The sequence below is a fragment of the Platichthys flesus genome, chromosome 11, assembly GCF_949316205.1.
Source record: "Platichthys flesus chromosome 11, fPlaFle2.1, whole genome shotgun sequence".
In the NCBI taxonomy this organism is placed as follows: Eukaryota; Metazoa; Chordata; class Actinopteri; order Pleuronectiformes; family Pleuronectidae; genus Platichthys; species Platichthys flesus.
In genome coordinates, this window is record NC_084955.1 from 12,133,326 (window position 1) to 12,153,843 (window position 20,518).

General features: G+C 40.7%; 1 protein-coding gene and 1 long non-coding RNA gene across 10 annotated transcripts in view; one reads left to right on the forward strand and one right to left on the reverse strand.

Moving 5' to 3' along the window:
- The window catches only part of LOC133964891 (uncharacterized), a 30,257-nt gene extending 21,288 nt beyond the window's left edge, over positions 1–8,969 (reverse strand). The window contains exon 1 of the long non-coding RNA XR_009923830.1: positions 8,864–8,969. This is a non-coding gene — a long non-coding RNA (uncharacterized LOC133964891). The remainder of the gene's footprint in view (positions 1–8,863) is intronic.
- Positions 1–20,518, forward strand: part of LOC133964886 (focal adhesion kinase 1-like) — a 58,100-nt gene that overhangs the window by 10,405 nt on the left and 27,177 nt on the right. For 6 of the 9 annotated variants that reach the window (XM_062399194.1, XM_062399196.1, XM_062399195.1 and 3 more), the window contains 15 exons: positions 9,379–9,656; positions 9,757–9,923; positions 12,643–12,730; positions 12,974–13,053; positions 13,204–13,266; positions 13,386–13,440; positions 13,844–13,984; positions 14,519–14,596; positions 15,230–15,337; positions 15,555–15,672; positions 16,088–16,118; positions 16,523–16,593; positions 16,955–16,972; positions 17,729–17,785; positions 19,539–19,559. In XM_062399194.1, the coding sequence (XP_062255178.1) occupies positions 9,423–9,656; positions 9,757–9,923; positions 12,643–12,730; positions 12,974–13,053; positions 13,204–13,266; positions 13,386–13,440; positions 13,844–13,984; positions 14,519–14,596; positions 15,230–15,337; positions 15,555–15,672; positions 16,088–16,118; positions 16,523–16,593; positions 16,955–16,972; positions 17,729–17,785; positions 19,539–19,559 (1,330 nt within the window). In that variant the 5' untranslated portion in view covers positions 9,379–9,422. The remainder of the gene's footprint in view (positions 1–9,378; positions 9,657–9,756; positions 9,924–12,642; positions 12,731–12,973; positions 13,054–13,203; positions 13,267–13,385; positions 13,441–13,843; positions 13,985–14,518; positions 14,597–15,229; positions 15,338–15,554; positions 15,673–16,087; positions 16,119–16,522; positions 16,594–16,954; positions 16,973–17,728; positions 17,786–19,538; positions 19,560–20,518) is intronic. The other 3 variants (XM_062399192.1, XM_062399191.1, XM_062399193.1) reach the window with 3 other exon arrangements.

Here is a 20,518-nt window from a genome sequence, read left to right on the forward strand (position 1 = left end):
TATTTACTAGCTTATTTTGAGTGGTGAGGATAGTGAACTTAACGTTTAGCCTCTGTATCTCCGTCGGAACAGAATTTATGTCAGCTAACAATTTTAAATGGTGATTAGACTTAAAACACAAAAAAGAAATCTGGAGTTATGTTTTGTTAGTTTCTACACAATCTAAGTGCCACTTTCGGTTTGATAGCCATTACATCAGTGAAAGCTAAGGAGATTCCATGAAGCCAAAGGCCCAAGTCTTCAACATTATCACAATATAAAAGAGATACATTTTTCAGCCCCGACTTGTTTCAGTCTTGAAAGGTACTGACAAACACTGTTGTCTTGCTGATTCGGGAGATTCGGTTATCAATTAGCTATAGTGAATCATGTGAGGGTTCATGGACGTAGTACATATTTTATTTCTAATTATTCTTATCCGAAGCTAAACCTAAAATTTTAATGATCTACATCAGGTCATTGTTGTCAGTGTTTTGCAGCTGGAGGCGTATAGCTGTTAAGTGTTCTCGACCATCTCTGGCACATCAGACAAAATGAATGTCAGAGTGCTTTACTTCCGATGAAGAACGTAGCTGCTGCAGAAGCCGGTGAAATGTGTGTGAAAAGGAGACGAGGGAGGACAGAGGGCAGCAGTGACCCGCGGCCTGCAGAGACGGACAGGAAGAGAAAGACAGACAGACACCTTACGCGTTGTAAGGGGTCAAAGAGTGGAATGTCATTTTTCGGTAGATAAGCTCTAATCCTTCTGTGTGTATGTTTGTCTATACCCTTTTCTTAAAGTTGTAGTGTTGATTGCACAGAGACATCCTATGGCATTTTTATAATATATTTATAAGTACTGTCCTACCAGTTTGCTCTCTTTCAACTGCATCCAGTCTCCTTCTCTGCCCTCCACGCACACACACCCCTCCTGTCTGTTAGTTAGTGGAGCAGCCTTTTTCGCAGCGTGGTAGCTGCAGCATATACTGAAAACACAGCAGAGGGGAAACACTCTGCTCACATATGCGCAAACTCACTTTGAGTATTATATCGCACACACACACACATTCACATATGTATGTGCCCAATTGCATACCTGCTTACTCACACCGAATGCATTCTTGTGTACATTCACACTCTCTCTCTCTCTCTCTCTCTCTCTCTCTCTCTCTCTCTCTCTCTCTCTCTCTCTCTCTCTCTCTCTCTCTCTCTCTCTCTCTCTCTCTCGCGCGCTCTCTCTCTATGGCTTAAGCACATACACTCTCACTGTACAGTCTCTATGCTGCACTCATTTGACTGCTCAAATATTGCGCTAGATATACTGTGTGTGTGTGTGTGGCTGCTGCAGTATGTGTGTGAGTTTAAGGATAGAACTGATGTTGTGATCTAGTTGCTCTTCCGCTGCTGTAGAGGAAAGCCTTCAGATGCCAGACTGAACAATACACAAATGACTGACTTCCATAAGGATTTATTGCATCAAATCTTTTTATCCAGGCGACTCCTGTGACATTCTTTTCTCTTCATATTATTTCGTCATGCTGTCTGACTGAATCCGATCATTTTTGTTTTTTGTCCTTTGCTGTTTTTTCACTTCACCTCGCCCTTCAGGACGCTGTCGCTTTATGTCTCTCTCTGACATCAGACACCTGCTATGACCTGATTTACTCCTACAGGCTCAGAGCATTGTGGGAACGCTTCGGAGGATGTGGGGATCTTCTTCCTGGGATTTCGCCTCTCTCTCTTTCTTCTCTTATCCCATTCTTGTCTTTTTAATTTGCTCTCTTTTTTCATTATTCTGCTCTTTCAAAGCTCATCTTTTAGTCTCTCTGTGCCTCATCTTTCTACTTTGTACATCCTTCTTTCCCCATCTTTACTCTCCCTTTTTCCCTTCTGCGTCGGCCACTCTCATACCTCTCGTTCACTCTGCTCCATTTCTCTACGCCCCTCTATGCCCTACATTTCATCTCTATATTCACTGAGGCCAGTTTCTGCTTTTTCTTATCCATCTCTCCATCTCCTTGAGACAACATTTTGGATTTACCGACCAAGCTACTACTTCTCTTGGAAAATGCTACTTTGCTGAGTTTTACTTTGCCAGCAAGGGCTGTCAGCGTTATTTTGTAACCTGCGACTTGAGACTCATTGCTTCAGGGCAGCTGCCTTCTTTGAGTTTCACATCAAGGATTGATTAATTGAATCAGCAGCCCCATGGAAGACCTGCATTTGATATTTATTGGGGATTTAGTGGACTGCAGCAGAGCTTAATTGGAAGAGAGGCATCGCCCGGCCACAGAAGCCTGGCTTGAATGTCTTGTTTTGTGAAGCTTACACCCTGCTGAAGTGTCCTTGGGCAATTAACTGAATCTGCTGCAGCCCAGAGGTCTCTATCTCCCTGACGGGAAGGAGCAAAGAAAGAGCCGCCTTACAGGGATCATTACATATCGCATTGCACAATGGTAAAGGAATTTGGTGGGATTAAAGTTCACAACATAAACTGGGACGGATTGATGACTGAAACCTGGACCCCAAGCCACTTCAACAAGTCTTGAAGTAACATTATGTTTTAGCAAGGCGTAGAAGAGGTTGTCACCGTCCTGTGATCAGTAACTCGGATTCCTGCACCAGATACTGCACATTTGTTTTTTGGTGAATTCAGTGGTTTAAGTACGGGAGAAGAGTGAAAGAAAGCCTGTCCTTTATTGATTTGGATCATTTCTGCATCCTGGACCATTGTTGGAAATTGAGCGAGACCTTTATCTCAGTATTGTTTAAGGTAAAACATTTTGCGTCTCTATCAACTGGATCTGGAGCCAGATGATCGATGTCTGCATCTATCGTGGAGTGATGCAGAAGTGGAGCCGATTCTAGAGAGTTGTCAGTTATGGACTGGTGTTCTCTCAACCTCTTGTGGGTTCACTTGCTGTGTCACCACATTTTATAGTACAAAGATTATTTGACATCCTCTGTTTCCTCTCACCGGGCTGTCTGCTTTACTGGAATTACAACCCTGCGGGAAACTGTCTTTGATAGATTTTTCTTTTTTCTCTATTGCATTTCCTGTGGCTGTCTCGTGGCTAAAAGTTACAAATGGATATTACCACCCCTGTAACCATGCTGTGACAGTCCTGGTACCAGCACAGCAAGTCTCACTGTCAAGCTTTTTTGGGAATATTTTTGGATATCTCAATTTGCACATCGCTAGCTTATTTAAAATCGGAAAAAAAACATTTTCCCTGGTTGCAAACAAGCCACTTCAGCAGCCAGTCTTTCAATCTATGCTGTACTCGGGATTCAAGAGATTTGTCTGGAGACCTGTGGCTAGATCTGGAACTGAATCCTTGTAGCACAAATGGAAAACAGCGGCTGTATCCCTCTCTGCTGGAGCAAGGGGGCTTGCATCTATGCACAGCACCCCCTACCAAGTATGTACTTAAAAGAATATCGATACAAACATGCTGCAGACCTCAGTAATAGAGAATATTAAAATCTGTAGTTAAATATGCTGTTGCTTACTGTCCACTTGTCATTTTATTAAATATTAATAAGATAGATCGTAAACATTCATCATGAAATATTATATAGCTTTATAATTACAGTGCACCTGTCTTTCTTCCGATATCGTTATATATGAATGAAAAAAATAAGCTTTAATTCATCATGACAGTGGGTTGGACTCAGTTTAACTGAGCCACAGTATATCTGATGCTTCGTGAAGTCAGGATCAGACACTGGCATGGATCTTATTTGTATACTTGGTTTTGGGAGACATTTTGATCATACGTTAAAATGTATATCCATATAATTAATCAGACAATGAAAAAAGTCAAAGTGCTGCATATTTAAGCTTTGTTTTGACATTTCCCAGCCCCTCTTTGTTCAGTACAGCTATGGCATTAACAGGTTGCTGAAACTGCCCAGAGAGTGCGTAACTTGGTGCAACAAACTCCACAGGATATTATTAAGATTATTTTTCCAGAGGCAGCAACTCATTACCTCATGTCTCTCATGTGAGCTCATAGGGGAGCAGATGTAAACAAAATGGCTGAGGTTGTAATATAATGGCCTCGTAATGTTTACGGTTGCATTGACAGCACCATCAGCTGGTCCGCTCTCCAATTAGCTGTTTTGATTCTGCTTGGAAACAACTTGGGTAGTTAACAGGGTCTTCCTTGGTCCACACCCCACCCGTTTCACCAAGTTTCAAGAAAATCGGAATAGTGGTTTTTGTGTAATCCTGTTCACAAACAGACCAACAGCAGTGAAAACACCACCTTGTTGGAAAATGTAGACAATGAATCACAAAGATGTTCCCTTTTTCTTTTGGTTTAAGCCTCGGCTTAACCAACTGAGCAACAGTGGAGAATCCTTCTCTGTTCACCAAGGTTAGAGCGAATACAAATGGTGGGAGGTGGTGGCTGTATTCACTCGCCCTTGAAGCTTTGATGTCATTGGTACAACGCAGATCTCACACACACACAAACACACACACAGACTCTTATTGCAGCAGAAGTGACATTAAGACCAGCACTGAACAGTCACACAACATGTCACATATGTTCATGTACAACCAGTGTCAGCTTTAGCTTTATTCAGTCGCCTCAATGAGAGAATGAGAGGAAGAGACAGGGGGAGGTTAGAGGAAATTGTTTGAGGATGAGTGAAAGATGAGAGGGAGGAAGGAAGAGAGGTGGTTCAATAGGACGGAAGGATGAAATGGAGATGTGAAGGCAGGAACTAAAAGGTCTGCGAGCATGTGTGGCGAGTGGCAGGAGGAGATTAAGCAAGGTGGGGAGGAAAAGAATTGCTGATGAAGAGAGAGGGATGCAGAAAGAGAGAAGTTCCAGTAGAATTGGGATGTGGGAAGTGAAAAAGGAGAGAAGATGCACACTTTAGAAAGCAGGACATGAAAGAAGGGATAAATCTGAGGAACGAGAGGAGGGGGGCGGTAAAAAAAAAATGCCAAAGCATCCCAGGCTCCCCTTAGGATTGTGCTAACCAAAGTAACCCAGATACCAGCTAGGGGAGAAGATAAACCATCCTGCTGCTGCTACGGGACAGAGCTCAACTCCAGCCTTCTGTGGTTTAACAGGCAGAGTGTCAGTCAGTGGAGCCCCACTGAGAGAGAAAGGGGGGTGGCGGTGGGCCTGGCAGCAGCCTGCACCCCTCCTGGCTGCCTCCATGGCCTAGTTGATTTGATTCCTCTCTTGTGAGGCGGTGAGAGCATGCATGTGGGGATTTAGTGCAGTTATGCTGAGTAGAAAGTGGTGCAGTGAGATATGGTTTCATTTGTCCTGTTTTTAAGACGTTCATTATTGCAGCTTAAGATCCATATGGTTTACCGCCCTGAATCAATTTTGCTAGGTACTCGGTTGGGACAGAATCAGTAATATGTTTCGTTTATATGGCTGTTAAAGAAGTTTTCAGATATGGACTCAGGAAAATCCACAGACCCAATTTAAGTTTGCCCTTATAAGCATCACAGCTGGAGATTGTCTGGAACACAACAACAGGAAACATATCCGAACACACAGGCGAGCAGTGAGGCCCTGTAGAGCATGCAGTCAGAATCTCGCTGTCTTTTCAGGTGACATGTCCGTAAGTGTCTTTTACGTGTATGGGACCTCTTTTTCATCCTGACACATTTGTATTCTTCCAATATAATGTCTGTTGTGAGTTTGAAACGTCATCAACATGCCGACTTGCTCTGGAACAACTGACTCCTACATGTGCATTCTCACATACAGCCCCTCCAGAGAACTTCTGGAAAATGTCCCGACATCAGTGCATGTCTTAGTTGAAAGCAACGTGCTCTGTCATTTGATTTGATGGCATTTTGTCCATCACTATCGAAACCCTTTGAAAACTATTTCAGATATTTTGCTAACAAACAGAGACGTATTTCCACCTCCATTTAAATTCCCCTTACACCATCACACATTTGCTGTTAGCTTGATTTGCAGCTAATATTTACTGACGCTGTTTTGATAAAGGCTTTTTAGAAATAGTTACTACACTTACTACATTTGCTACATGTGATGTACAGCACAGCAGTAAGTAGCTGTATGTACAACTTGTAGGAATGTCCTCTTTTCTAATAGGATTTCATTAAGCTCTCTTTAGTATTTAGGGTTAAGGTTATGTTGTTTCTTTTTGCACCACTATTGTGTTTGTGTCCCCTTGTGCTGTGGTGTGAGCAATATTTGCTTAAAGTCTAATCTGATTACTGAATGAGTGAGCAGCAGCAGATGGCTGACTGTGGTTTGTGACTCTGTTTCTCCCCTGGTGAAACTGCTTCTATTTATAAATGAGTTCCAAATAATGTCAAAATAATGTCCCCAATACATTTTTCAAAGTTGCCCCCCCGAGAGGAGGCATGGAAGCCAGAGCTGGTGCTGTTAAAACAACTGTGTTGGGCAACTGTAACAGATCTTATGTGGAGAGCAAATCTTGATATTTGGAATTAAGAAAAATGTTTTGTGGTCCACATAATTCTAATGTGTTTTTCTCGATTTTCAACTGCAATGTCCACTAAACACATCCTGCTCTCTCGCACAGTAGGAATTCATACAGTTGCACAGTGACAACAGAACATTGAAGGTAGAGACATTTGTCAATTATGTGAAACAGTAGTGGTTGTTATTGGTAAACATTACTCAAATTAAAATGATGAGCTGTGCACTGCATTGTATTGTTTGTATAAGATTAATCAGAAAATTGATCTTTGCATATTTTTCATCTGAAGAATCAGATTGGTCCAGAAGCTTATATTTTTAGGAGGAAATAAAAACCAGGTTTAATGCACCTGCACTGCAAATATAGTGACAACAACTACTGGAATGGTTAAGAGTTTAAACCATCTTCCTTTTCATGCACTTCACTGAGGTTGTAAAAAAAAAAAAAAGCTAACAGAAACTATTAAAGTGACAGTGACTCTAAGTGATCTGCTAAACAAAACCCTACTGATACGATTATTATGACCAAATAGCAGTTTAATCCCATAAATAACTTTTATATCTGTAATTGTAAAGAAGTTATATAGTGGTACTATTAAGGATTTAGAGCACTAGCTCACTCTGTTTGAGGGATTAAAACGCCATCTAATAATCCAGTAGTATCACAGCCAAAGTACTGTAGTATCATTTAATTGGATGATGTTAGTAATTGTGTTATTTTAATCTAAATCTGCATTAATCGGTTGTAATAAAGCCTTGAGTGAGGGTTCGTTGGATCTTTGGCTATTATACAATCTAGAATTTATTATCATTATTATCATTTGCAAAAGAAAAGAAAGTTTGTCCAGTTACCATTCAAAGTATGCACAGCTCAAGAGGAGGTAAGAAAGATGTGATTGATTCATAGAACAATAAAACAATAAGCTTAATAACACACAATTTGTTTGACAATATGAATGCAATGCGCAATGAGATGTCACGAGTATAGACTAAAAAAGAAAGCGAGCGCATACACACACACACACACACACACACACACTATTGATACAGCCAGTTCTTAAGATAATGCTGAGTCAAGTTTCAAGATGCATATCGCATCCCCTACACTTCTGTTGTGCTTGCCGTCTTTGAAAAGTCGACTGTAAGTCAAGCTGTTATAATTAGAGCAAACTTTACCTGGATCAGATTCTATACTGCTGTTGCTGTGTTTCCTCCTTTTTTCTCAGTATGAAGCCTTCTGGCCCTGACCTTAGCACAATACAGAAAAGTGCTGATGTGATTTATTTGGCTCGCTACTGAACAGTATTGAAACAACCAAGGTCGACGGTAACAGTAAAACACCATTTGGAAGTTTTGAAAAATTTACTGACTGACAAAATTTCAACTGGTATTTTGTAATAAAATTTTGTTTTTGATAACATCCACGATTCTGGAAATGAGCCATGATAATATTCTCTCAGACTTGTTTCACCACCGTGACAGCCAGAATTCACAGTTAGCTGAAACCAGTCACTGGAGTGACGATGACTCAACAAGGCCTGCTGGGATATCCACAAAGTCACAATATGACACAGGAATAACAGGGAGCTGCAGAGAGCGAGTCTCTCAAGACATGTTAGGATCAACCTGTAGTAGAAATAAGGTGTTATGTAAACAACTTACAAAGGGGGCCTATGGGTTAAAAGGGAGCAGAGAGAATTTCTAGCAGGATGGTTTGTCCCTTCCTCTGCCAAGCAGGTTATGCTTCAACCCCTGTTTGTTGGTTGGTTTGTTTGTAAGCAAGGTTGATTTTAAATGTTTCATCATATGGGGATTGCTGAGCCTTTATGGACGTATGCTCTCCACCGAGTGCCATTCTAATTCTGGTTTACATTTATTTAGAACTGCAGTACTTTAAATATATTCAATGAGACTTCTTGTGGTTTTGTAGGCTCATCTTATCCGTATTAATTATTATTTAGACTTCCACCTAAAAGTAGTTTCGAGGTACTGACATAGAACTTGCTGGGAACTTGGACATACACTGACGAGCTTGTCTGATCATTAAATACTGTTGATTAATGAGTGTCACTATCAAATTTGTCACATCCTTTTCTACATGTTGGAAACAGAGATCAACTAGTGTTGGCAGAAGTCTTGTGTAATATGAGCCAGAGCCAATCCAAGTCCACTAAAGTGTGTCCAGAGCAATTAAGTAATCCTCCTACGGCAGACCTTAGCAGGTCTAGCCGTATTATTTTTTTCAAACCACCAGATTGCAAAGTGTAGCTGAGTAGCCACGCAGGCAGGGCAGAGTACATGTACTTCCAAAAGAGTTCAAATCTGGCTTTTGCCTGTTCGCTAGTTCCGCTCTCCACTGCAGGGAGAACTGAATGATCAGGCCACTGAGTGACTGGAGCTGCTCAAAGATTTATTTATTTATCGAAACTCACCTGATTTATGTGGAAAGGCGAGTCCAATAGGTCCCTCGGAAAAGACCTTGAGTCTCTATTCTGCAGGGTTATATTGACTCTTTTGCTGACTGACTGTCTGGTTAACCCCTCCTCATCACGCCGGCTCATTTCGATGCAGTTCAATGCCAGCGGGCTTGTTTTCCTGCTCACTAACAACAGCCGTTTGTTGAGTATCGTCCTAGTCTTTCTGTCTCTTCTCCAGCTGGATTTGTCGTGCATGAGTTCTCCTTTCTCTTTCTATTATTGATGCAACTTGTTTTGTGTCATGATAAATGTGTAAAGTGTAGCTTGAATGAAAGGCTGCTGATGAAGTTTGTGTGGATGTTTCATTGTCTTTATCAGATTTGTATTTAAATGTTTGATGAAGTTTTTATTTTAACATATTGACCCCCCCCCCCCCCCCCCGCACATGTAAGCTCATTTCACAGATTACTAGCTAGTCAACTATGAAGTCATGTTTTTTGACCTTTTATGTATTTGCTTCTCTTCTTCAGAATATGACGGACAGTTAGCCCCAGCAGCAGCATTTGAGTCAGGCATGGCGTCGTCTTCCTACCTGGAGCCCAACCTCAATCATGCGGCAGCGGGTGGTTGTGGGGTGAAATCCCGGTCCGGGATGCCTGGCGTTGGTACCAGCAGCTCTGCCGGTGGCCTTGAGCGCCCCGCTGGCTCCATGGACCGGGTGCTCAAGATCTTCCATTACTTTGAGACAAATAGTGAACCAAGTAGTTGGGCTAGTAATATCCGGCATGGAGATGCCACCGATGTCAGGGTAAGTCACACAAATGTTTCTTTTCAACATTTTCATGTATCTTTCCATTGTCATTTTCTCAACCCCTCATCTTCTCCTTTATTTATCGCTGTTTTAACAGGGTGTAATCCAGAAGATAGCGGAGATCCACAAATTGCGCTGTGTTTCCTCTCTGGGTCTCCGTCTCACCCATCTGCACTCTGATGCTCTCCATTGGTTACACCCAGATTTGGGCGTGTCACACGTCCGGGAGAAATATGAGAAACATCACCCCCAGGAGGAGTGGAGGTAGATCTACAATAAGATTCAATGTTTCTGATTCATACTTCTGCGTCAAAACAATGGCATAAATATGCACATAGCCTACGCACAGGGCTGAGCATTCATAGTTGTCTGTTTAAGATGCGCTGAAATTACACTGCCGAAACGCTAGTGGCAGTAGAGTCTCTGAGCTGGTGTCTTCAAGTTTCTTGTTTACAACTTCTCTGGCATCACTGTTTACTTCAGAACAATGGCAACTGTTACTAAGCTGGTCATGTTGAAGTTGGAGCTGATGGCTGATAAAACACTGCAGAGAAGAAAATAAATTCAAAAATCGCGGCGAGTCTGCCCGAGATTCGATGTGTAGTTACATTTTTGGGGAGGTGCATGTCAAGGCTCTGTGTAGGTACACATCTGCATGTAGGCGCATTTTCAACACAGAAGCATGAATTGGGCTTTACGCTGTTTGCTCCCCCTCCCCATTTCTTCCCTTGTCTCAGTAGGAGTGTCAGGATGTAATGTGTTTGTGTGCTCACTCAGTCGATGAGCGGGGCTGGATGGTGCAGTCCCTTAAAGACCATTAGTACACACTCATGCTTGATGATGCCTCTGTATGTGTTTGTAGCTCAGGTAGCTGTGGGTCGATACCTCAGGGTAATCAGGAGGGCGCTCACCTTCCTTAATGGTATTCTAGTACCAAAGATCAGGCGTCGTACGTTTGATTATTTTCAGAGGAGAACAAGAGATCGTTACTATAAAGTCATCTATAAAAATTCCCTGTTTGACTGGATAGAAGCTACACAGCTTAAAGCTACTAACCTGACAACCAACCATATGATATTGATACCTTTACAAGGTTACAGCTATATAATATGGTCCCAATTATACCATTTTATAGAGACTAAGACCTGAAACACACAGAATATACCCACAAAAAAATACAACAACCAAGTAGTTAATATTAATTTCCCTCCTTTTACCAAGGCTCTTGTTGAGATTTTCATGAGATTCAAGTCTGTATATAATGAATTCCTCATTCATCCTTATCTAATATCTTAACTTGAATATAGAGGACATGATAGCCAACAGGGATTATGGCAATAATCTAAAGTCACCTGGTCAAGGTGGCAATGAGTAGTTTATGTTGATACTATTTGTTTGCCTATTATAATTCCTCATGCCTTAATCTACACATTTAAATTTCTGTTCTATAATAAAGAACATTCATTGGTTCTCTGTGCTGCTCATGATTTGAAAGCAGCTCTGTCCGTTTTCATCCTACAGCCCCACTGCACTGGCGCTCCGCTCCGCCACGCTACACCAATATTATTAACAGCTTTCTTACAATTCAGTCCATTGTCCTGCAGTCAATGTGGGACACCCAAAATCATTAATTTGAAATGTATTCACAATGAACCTGTTGTTCACACCACTGACATGCAGCAGAGCAGCACTGCCAGTTGTTGCAGCTCTGCCTCCGAGGGTGACGGAGCTGCAAGCCCACAGGAGCTTCTGCTGTTGCCAAGCTATTGTTAGAACAGCAGCAGTAGCCCAGGGGATGGACTGACTCTATCTCACTCCTCTCTCACTCCCTCGCATGCTCTGCTTCTCTTATTCTGCCTTGCGTGCTCGCAGTCACTCTTTTTCACTTTGATCCTTCTCTCCATCCTTCTTTTCCCTATCTAGCATCTGTTTCCTTTCTCCTCCACTTTTTTTGGTTCATTCATTATAGAACAGAGATTTTTTATTCATTTTGTCCTCAACCTTGATTACTTTTGTTATCTAGCTGCAGGCCTGTAGCATCACAGCAGCTTGGAGCTCACTATTCCCCTGACCCATTTCTCTCAACCCTAGTCACTGCAATATGTCAGTCATAAAGTAAAATGTGACTATAAACAGGGATGACATCTGAATACGTCCGTGACACGGCTAACTGGCAAGTGTAACAGTGGGAATTTCGTTTTGCTATATGGTATCATATTCGGTTAGTTCACTGTCAGCTTAATATAAAAACCCAGCTCACTGTGCCACCAGAAACTGACATAATGATTAGAAAGGGAATTTTTTAAATTTTCAAACGCCTATGTTGCCAGTCGGCCATCATGCCTAAGTGACTCTGACGCAGAATCTACCAGATCCTTGGATGCTCATGGGTCTCTGACATAAACTTTAGCCTTTTATGCAAAAGAGTGCCAACAGCATTGTCATTGCTCAAAAAACAACTTTCCTGTGATAATTTACAACATGCATATATATATCAGATATGTATGTATAATCTCTGAAAAGATGTGGGATTGAAATTATCAGTATTGTCACTGAGAAATGCAAACTTCTGTGTTAAAGGCTGCTTGGTATTGTTTGTCTAAACATGCCAGTTTTCACACTGTTGAGAATTTCTAGGTTGAGGCACAAATATTTGAGCTATAAGTGAGACACTTTTCTATTGGAAAGTTTTCATAAAATGTGTTGATCAATAAAAAACATTGTTACAAATAATATTGCCAAAAACCACAGAGATCGTTTTTTTTTTTTATTTGAGCTTGTCATGCCTTTCATCTCCTCTATAGTTCAGACTGGGCCAGAGCAGGCCTTTATATGCGTTGAGGTTTGTGTATGCGTCAGCTGCATGAATGAGTAATCACGATCCTTCTATGCGTCAGACATGCATTGAATATGGATGCTGCAGGTTGTGCGTGCGTGTGTGTGTGTTAATGTTATTTATCCAGATTGTCTCTGTCATTCTCAGGTATGAGTTGCGGATACGGTACCTTCCTAAAGGTTACCTCAGCCATTTTTGTGAAGACAAACCCTCTCTCAACTACCTCTATCACCAGGTGAGACACCACAGTGGGATCATAGAAAAATAGGCTTGAACCTGCCTCATCTTCTCTGTCACCTCCTGAATCACTTTTATGTCCATCAAGGCGTATATCTTTAAACAGATGGATAAAAAGATACCAATTCACTCGGCTCTTATCTGACCCTACTGTCAAAGACTATGTGTATTGCATTAGTAAATTTAATCTGTTCAACAGTGTTGTTATTAAATGTTGGACTGCTTCACTGTGTTTCTCCAGGTAAAGAGTGATTATATGCAGCATATAGCTGATCGGGTGGATCAAGATGTTGCCTTGAAACTGGGGTGTTTGGAAATCAGGTAAGGAACACGCACACATTCTTTCTTATGCCACAATAATGACAAAAATCAACAGTACTGTTTTCAAGAGTGTCTGGAATGATATTAAAATGTTTACCATTTAATCCTGTTTGTTAAAAGTATGTTTCCTTCTCTGTGTTAATCATACAGGAGGTTCTTCAGAGAGATGCCAGGCAATGCCTTGGATAAGAAATCAAACTATGAACTACTAGAGTAAGAATTACATTTTTATTATGTTACTTCTAATTTAAATTAATGTATTATAATGATTTATCTGAAGGTAAACTTGAACTACTCAAATATAAATGTTGGAATTCTGTTTCTCAATTTAGGAAAGATGTTGGTTTGAGAAGGTTCTTCCCCAAAAGCCTGCTGGACTCTCTCAAGGTGAGGATAAAACACTTAGAAAAATGAAACAGAATCTGTAGGTTTCATGTGGCCAAAGTCTCCTATTGAAACTCCATAGCCTGAAGTGACTGAGGCAGAATTGTCTTTGGGAATCCTTGTTCTGCTCAGTCAGCTGGATGCTCTAATTGCTATTTGAATGAGCGACCGGCTGTCTGGCAGGGAGAGCGGCTTGATGACCGACTGGATGTCTGGCTGAATGTCTGATTATCTGATTATCTGATTGTCTTGAATTAAGTTAAAGCTCCTGTTGTCACTCACACTGGGCCTCGTCACTTGTCTGTTGTGCATTTTCTTGGCTCTCAACCAACTTTCTCGCAGACAGACTGAACCCTTGGGAATTTTTTTTTCTTCCTTCTCTCCCTCTCTCTCCTCTCTCCGTTAGGCGAAGACTCTTCGTAAGCAGATCCAGCAAACCTTCAAGCAGTTTGCCAACCTCAACGATGAGCAGAGCATCCACAAGTTCTTTGAGATACTCTCGCCCATCTACCGCTTCGACAAGGAGTGCTTCAAATGTGCTTTAGGGGTAGGACCACATTTAATGCATGGACACGATGTTGCATGTGAAGATGAATGGAACCCAGTTCATTCATGCATTGTCAGTAAGATGTATTCATAGTCATGGCGTGGGAGGTTGGAGCCTGTTTAACATGCACAGGGTAGGAAACACGCAGAGTGAGGTTTCATCTTTAATTGAAATGGCTTGCAGAGCCATACAAGAGAGGTTGGCAATTGTAGTTTTTGCATTTTTCCACATTCATACTAAGCACCAGTATATGGTTATTGTCTACAATGTTTTATCACTGTCATCTACAGAAAACACATAATCCTCCGTCCTAAATGGATCTGAAGTAATATTGAAAATAAATGAGAATGTTTAAATCGCTTAACGGAAGCTATATTACAGTCATTATTTTGTATAGTTTATAAAGCAGATGATATGATTAAATATGATATTTTATTGTAAATCTATTTTAATGCTGTATTTCTTTCTCGCTCTCTCTCTCTCTCTCTCGCTCTCTCTCTCTCTTCCCCTCCCTCCCTCTCTCCCTCTCTCCAGTCTAGTTGGATAATATCAGTAGAGTTAGCTATTGGACCAGAGGAAGGAATCAGCTACCTCACAGATAAGGGCTCAATGGTGAATAAGTACACACACACACATACACACACACACACGTTCATACCATAAAAGTTTCCTCTCAGCAGCACTGTATACAACATGCTTTTTTATTAAAGATCATTTTGAGGACATGGTGTTAATCACCTGTACTGCCCTCTACTGGTTGATCCGGCCTCTTTGATAGTTGTCCAAGGTGAAATGAGTCTTGAAATACCAACGTCCTCGTAGGTTTTGTAACACAACAGACAATCAAACTAGAACAAGACAGATTTTTGATCAACAGATGACGTTATTATGAAAAGTGCACAGCTGCATGAAGGAGGTGCTCAGTGCATTGACAACTGGAAATGTGTAGCTATTACTTCAGTGTACAGATTTGGTTATTAAATTCTGAATCAGTGACGACAGACTGTCTGTCAAAATGTCAGTGGTTAATTAATTGAATTAATCTTTGCATGAAAAACGAACAGCACTTTTCCTGTAAGGTCTTTACGAACACATTCAAATCGCCTCTTGATGACAAACTTATAGTGTAAATTGTTCAATTATTTACTTTTGTAGTCAGCATTGTCTTATTGAAAAAATACAACATATCAACATACGTTACACATGTTTTTTAATAATTCTTTGTATCTGTCTTTTCCCCTACAGCCCACACACTTAGCTAACTTCACCCAGGTTCAGTCAATCCAGTACTCTTCCTTAGAAGAGAAGGACAGGAAAGGCATGCTGCAGCTCAACGTAGCAGGAGCTCCAGAGGTAAAAACCCACACAATACACACACACACACAGAAAAAGCATGTGTGCAGCCAGAGCATCTGTGTAGCTTATGCATGTGTTAAAGTATGTGTATATCTATGTGCACCGCTAGAAGATTTTATCAATTATAATGCTCTCATTGTGTCACTGTGAAGCAATTCTCTGCCCTACTCACACTAATCCTTCTGTGTCTTTCTGTTTGTGTGTGTGTGTGTAGCCTCTCACAGTCACGACAGCATTGCTGACTACAGCAGAAAACATGGCTGACTTGATTGACGGATACTGTCGGCTTGTCTCCTCAGCTACACACTCCTTCATCGTCAGAGTCCACAAAGGTAGGATCCACTTATTACATGTATTTGATGCCTAATACAAATCCTAAGTAAATATATTTTATGGGGTCTTTTGCAGTACTTAAGTGGGACAGTTGTGTTGGATTATTGAGACATTATTTTGTATTATTCAGATGAAAACTTAAAGCACCATTTTTTTTTTCCAAACATGTTTTCCATTCTACTATAAATAGTTCACAGGACTGAAATCAGTTTCAGCCATGTTTCAAATAGTTGTCAGGTCTGACTGTGGCTGTTGAGGCTTTGTGCTTGTCACTTTGAATAACCTGCACAAGTTTGGTTGGGCTTGTCTAAAAATAACTATGGCAGCAGAGTATTTGTTAGAACCATGTTGTTGTTCTAACATGAAGTCGGTCGGTTCTATTCCCTGATTCGTGTTTTCTTTTTGTGTCTGCAGAGGGGGACAGAGCTCTGCCTTCTATACCCAAGTAAGCAAACTGCTTCATTTTACTCCTAATGAACTATATGGAGTAAATACAAGGAGTCATCATATGATCAACTCCTGTTTGTTTATCACTTTTATTTAGCGTTATCACTTATTATATAAATTTTTTTATTTTCTGAATATGAATGTTGAACCGTTAAGCTGCCATGTCTAACTTCACAGATTTTACGATAAAATGTTTGGCTTTGGTAATATAATATAATTGTCATCTTTAGATATAAAGGGTCTTAGTTTTTGACTTTGTGAAGCAGCACACATGACCGGATGTGGGAGGATCCCTCATTACTCTGGCTCCGCTGATATCTTCATGACTGTCACTGGAGGGGCATTCAGAATACATAGACCTGTCACCAAATGCCAAAAATCATTTTCTCATCTCCATTGCAGAGTTTCAAATCATGAGAGGCGAATGGAAAAGCGGATGGAAGGAGTACGGACTAGAGCTGTTTGCGTCTCAGGTATAAATCCCTGTCTGGCCTTCTTTGCCTGTTTGTCTTTCTCCTCTGTCGGTTCGCCTCTGCTCTGTCAGCCGCTCTAAATGTCATGAATGACAGTGACTGCTAAGAGTGAGATAAAGGGACCATAGATTATGTGTGCACACCCTACTTCCCTTATAAAGCCTAATCTGTGTGTGGAGTGAAGAGCCCTTGTCTCGCCAGATGTCCCCATGGAGAGTTATAGTCCCTCTGTCTACTCGCCTCTGATGAACTCCCAGCTACACAGAATTAAATGATGATAACAAACATATCTCATAACATTTAACCTATAAAATTAAAACTAACACTTCTCTCCCTTTCCTTCTTCTTGCTGCATGTGCAGGTCAAACTAGTGGCGATGGTAAACAACATACTTTCTCTTAAACTAGTAACACAATATAATTCCTGCTCTGTCTGGATTTAATGTGTATGTGAGAACAATCTGCATGGAACAGTTTCTGCCTTATCCATGACTCAACCTGTTTTTCACCATCTTGTTTCTCTGGAAAGAATGAACTTTCCATCCCTCCCCTTTCCTCATGTCTGTCTCTCTTTATCTCTCTCGCTCTCTCTCTCTCTGGTTGCATTGTTGTTAGCAGTTCAATAGTCCATGAGCATATTAATTGTTGTGCATGTGTCTGGAGTCAGGTATGGTGACAGGCTTTTGGAAAGGTACTTATTGTCTGACAATGTTGTGTTTCTGTTGCTATTTGAGTGTGAACGGGTGTTCACTTGACTTTTTGAGCTGCACATTGTGTGTGTGTGTGTGTGTGTGTGTGTGTGTGTGTGTGTGTGTGTGTGTGTGTGTGTGTGTGTGTGTGTGTGTGTGTGTGTGTGTGTGTGTGTGTGTGTGTGTGTGTGTGTGTGTGTGTGTGTGTGTGTGTGTGTGTGTGTGTGTGTGTGTGTGTGTGTGTGATTTGGGAGGAGGTGGAAGTAGAGACGAGGACTATAACTACAGGAATAGATCCCGGTGATACAAATCCTTTTGTATTGATGACAGATAGTGTACTTTGTTTTGTGTTGAGCTAGTTCAATGTGAATTGTGTCCATGGGTCTCTGCTTGTCACATCACAGTGTGAGTTGTAGATTTGATCTTGCTGTCGACTCTTCTCTGCAGAAACGGACGACTATGCTGAGATCATAGACGAGGAGGACACCTACACCATGCCTTCAAGTAAGTGGACATGCACATGCTGGCATAAGTGTGGGAGTCAGTGGGGTGATTAAGAAATTAAAATGTGTGGTGGAGTTGTATGATTGTTTATGTGATGGGTTTAGATCAGAGGGAAGAGACTATCACAAAAAAAAGGTGTGAGTGTGCCTTGACCTTATTTTGATTATCTGAGTGTCGGGGGCTAATATTTCTTTCCCAAAACAGATACAGATAATCATATTAAAGTCACATGCACAGCAAAGATTTACATCAACATAAAGGGTGAAGAAATGAACTTAGAATATAGGATATAACTCTTTTCAGATGGGTTGATAACAGCGTGAATGATGCTTTAGTGAACCGATATTTTCCGAGGACACATGCAGCAATCTTACCTAAAAGGGGAAGCCACTTGAGCCACGTACTGTATGTGTGTAATATTGGGCAGGAAAGCTATATTTGTCTGTGTGAGTTGTCACAAGATTTAAGGAGAATCACAGCTTCCTCAGGCTGTATTTACACATCGTCTAACCACAACGTTACAGAGCACTTCCCCATATCTCTTCCATGTAACAATGTGCTGTTAGTTCAGTTTGAGGTATCTGTGTCAATGCTGCTCTGGCCTTAAAATATCAATTGATTTGATATTGAAATTGAATTTGATCTGAGTGATATGAAGGTCTGCTGTGCTGTTGCTGTGTAGTGCGTTATCACCAGGTTTAGGCCTGTTGTTCATATATTTATATATACAATACTTAAGTGGTGATGCTACATAGGAAACATTTAGAGGCAGTGAACATGGATGATATCACCCTCAGCTTGAATGTGGAATTTGGCCGAGACAAGGTAAATGTGAAATACTTTAATTTAAACTGCCTCAAAACAATTTTGTTTTATGCAGCCAAATCCCTGCGTGGCTTTGTTTTTTGACCATTCATGAATTACAGCTTTCATTGTATTCCTGTGGATTGAGCTGTGAAAGTTGTGCAGAGAAAACAAGAGTCCAACAGCACACAGAGAGTGAGCTTTATTCACAGTGAAGGATTAGTAACAAAAATGACTGTATCCATGTTATTTACTTGTCTGTTTAACACGTTTCATGACTTTCTCTGATTTCTAATTGACTCTTGACATAATTTCTAGTTAGAACATTGCACTGACGCAGTAAACAGAAGCCAGCAGAGGTCAGATTTAGTTGTTCATGTCTAGAATATTGTTGTTTTTGTTACGTAGCAGGTTGCTAAGCAGTTAGATAGATAGACTATAAGGGTACTCAGAGAGTGTATATCTCCGCCAAGGCCCTATAGTCCCATTATGAAACCACATTTCATTCACTAGATCCTGGTTTTTAGGGGGATCTGCATTAAATTCAACACACTCATCAATATCAGTCCCATAAATATATATCTGAAACTATATTTTGTGTAGAGTTTTTTTTTTGCATTTCAAAACTCTCTCCTTTTTAAATGTGTAATGGTGAGTATGAAGGTTTATTGCTTTGTTTGCTCTTTGTATGTTCACAACAAAATAACCTTCTTCAGACGAAACAAACTAAAAGCCTTCAACTATTCAAGAGCTACTTACTTGATATTATTATCAGTGACATTAAACAGGCTTAAGGAACCTTTAATGTAGCTGCATCAATGACACACTCACAGTAATGGAAATTGTTTAGTAACGTTGGAATAACTAATAGCGACTACAGTGATATTCTATGGCTGTCTGTACTCACAGCTAGTTATTTCTGTCTCCTATCACTAACCCATTTTCCCAGAATACTATGGACTAGATCAAGGTAAAGATTGGAACGTGCCATAACTATGGTTTCATTGTGATGGCTCTATCAGTTGGTGGCTGTTGTGATCCTTTTTTTTTCTGTTATACTTTTGCTTGCGACTGGAAATTAAAATTCAGAATTTATATCTGTGTTTGAACCCCGTTGATTTCCCTCCCCCGTTTTTTCTATGTTGATGTGTGACGTGCTGTCAGTTGTTGACAAACTAGTTGTACCTTCAGAACTGAGACCTGGTGGTTGGACTTTAAATTTGGCCTGAAGGAGGAAGTGCAGTGACATGAATGGCTCAAATAGAAACACACATAGACTAGACAAACAAGCTAGTCTCACTCCTTCCTTTAATTATAGTTTAACTGTAGTGTTTGACTTTTTAAACATCAAGTTACACCAGTGACATTTAGAGGCTAAGCATTAATCTCGGCCCGCTGTTTTTGTCACTGTTTGTTTTTGCCGATTTCCAAATTTAGCTCCAGAGACCTTATTGCCTGACATCATTGCCTATAAATTTACACATGTGCTGGACATGAGGAACATGAGGTTTTCTCAATGTAAACGGACATGTATGGTTTATTCGTATGTGGATTACATGGACAAAGTCAGGTCAACAGTGTCGTACCTCGCAGGCAGAGCAAACCACCAGCCTCTCAACAGCCAATATCTCGCACAATTGAGATATCAAAATTTCAGATAAGAAAAATTGACTGACTACAGTAACACGTACAAATTTGCTTTTGGACCAAGCAAATGTAAAATCTGTCTTATTATAGCCTGTGAGATTGCACCATTATCTCCAGTTATCTTTCAGCCCTATACAATCAACCTGACCATCCGTATTACATTTGAATTACTAAAGAGGTTCATGTTCATATATCCATTTGGTGTAACTGGCTGTTGTTTGTCTGTTACTTGGCATGTCTGGCTGTGGTTTGATGATGTTGTTGCATGCTGTTGACACTGAG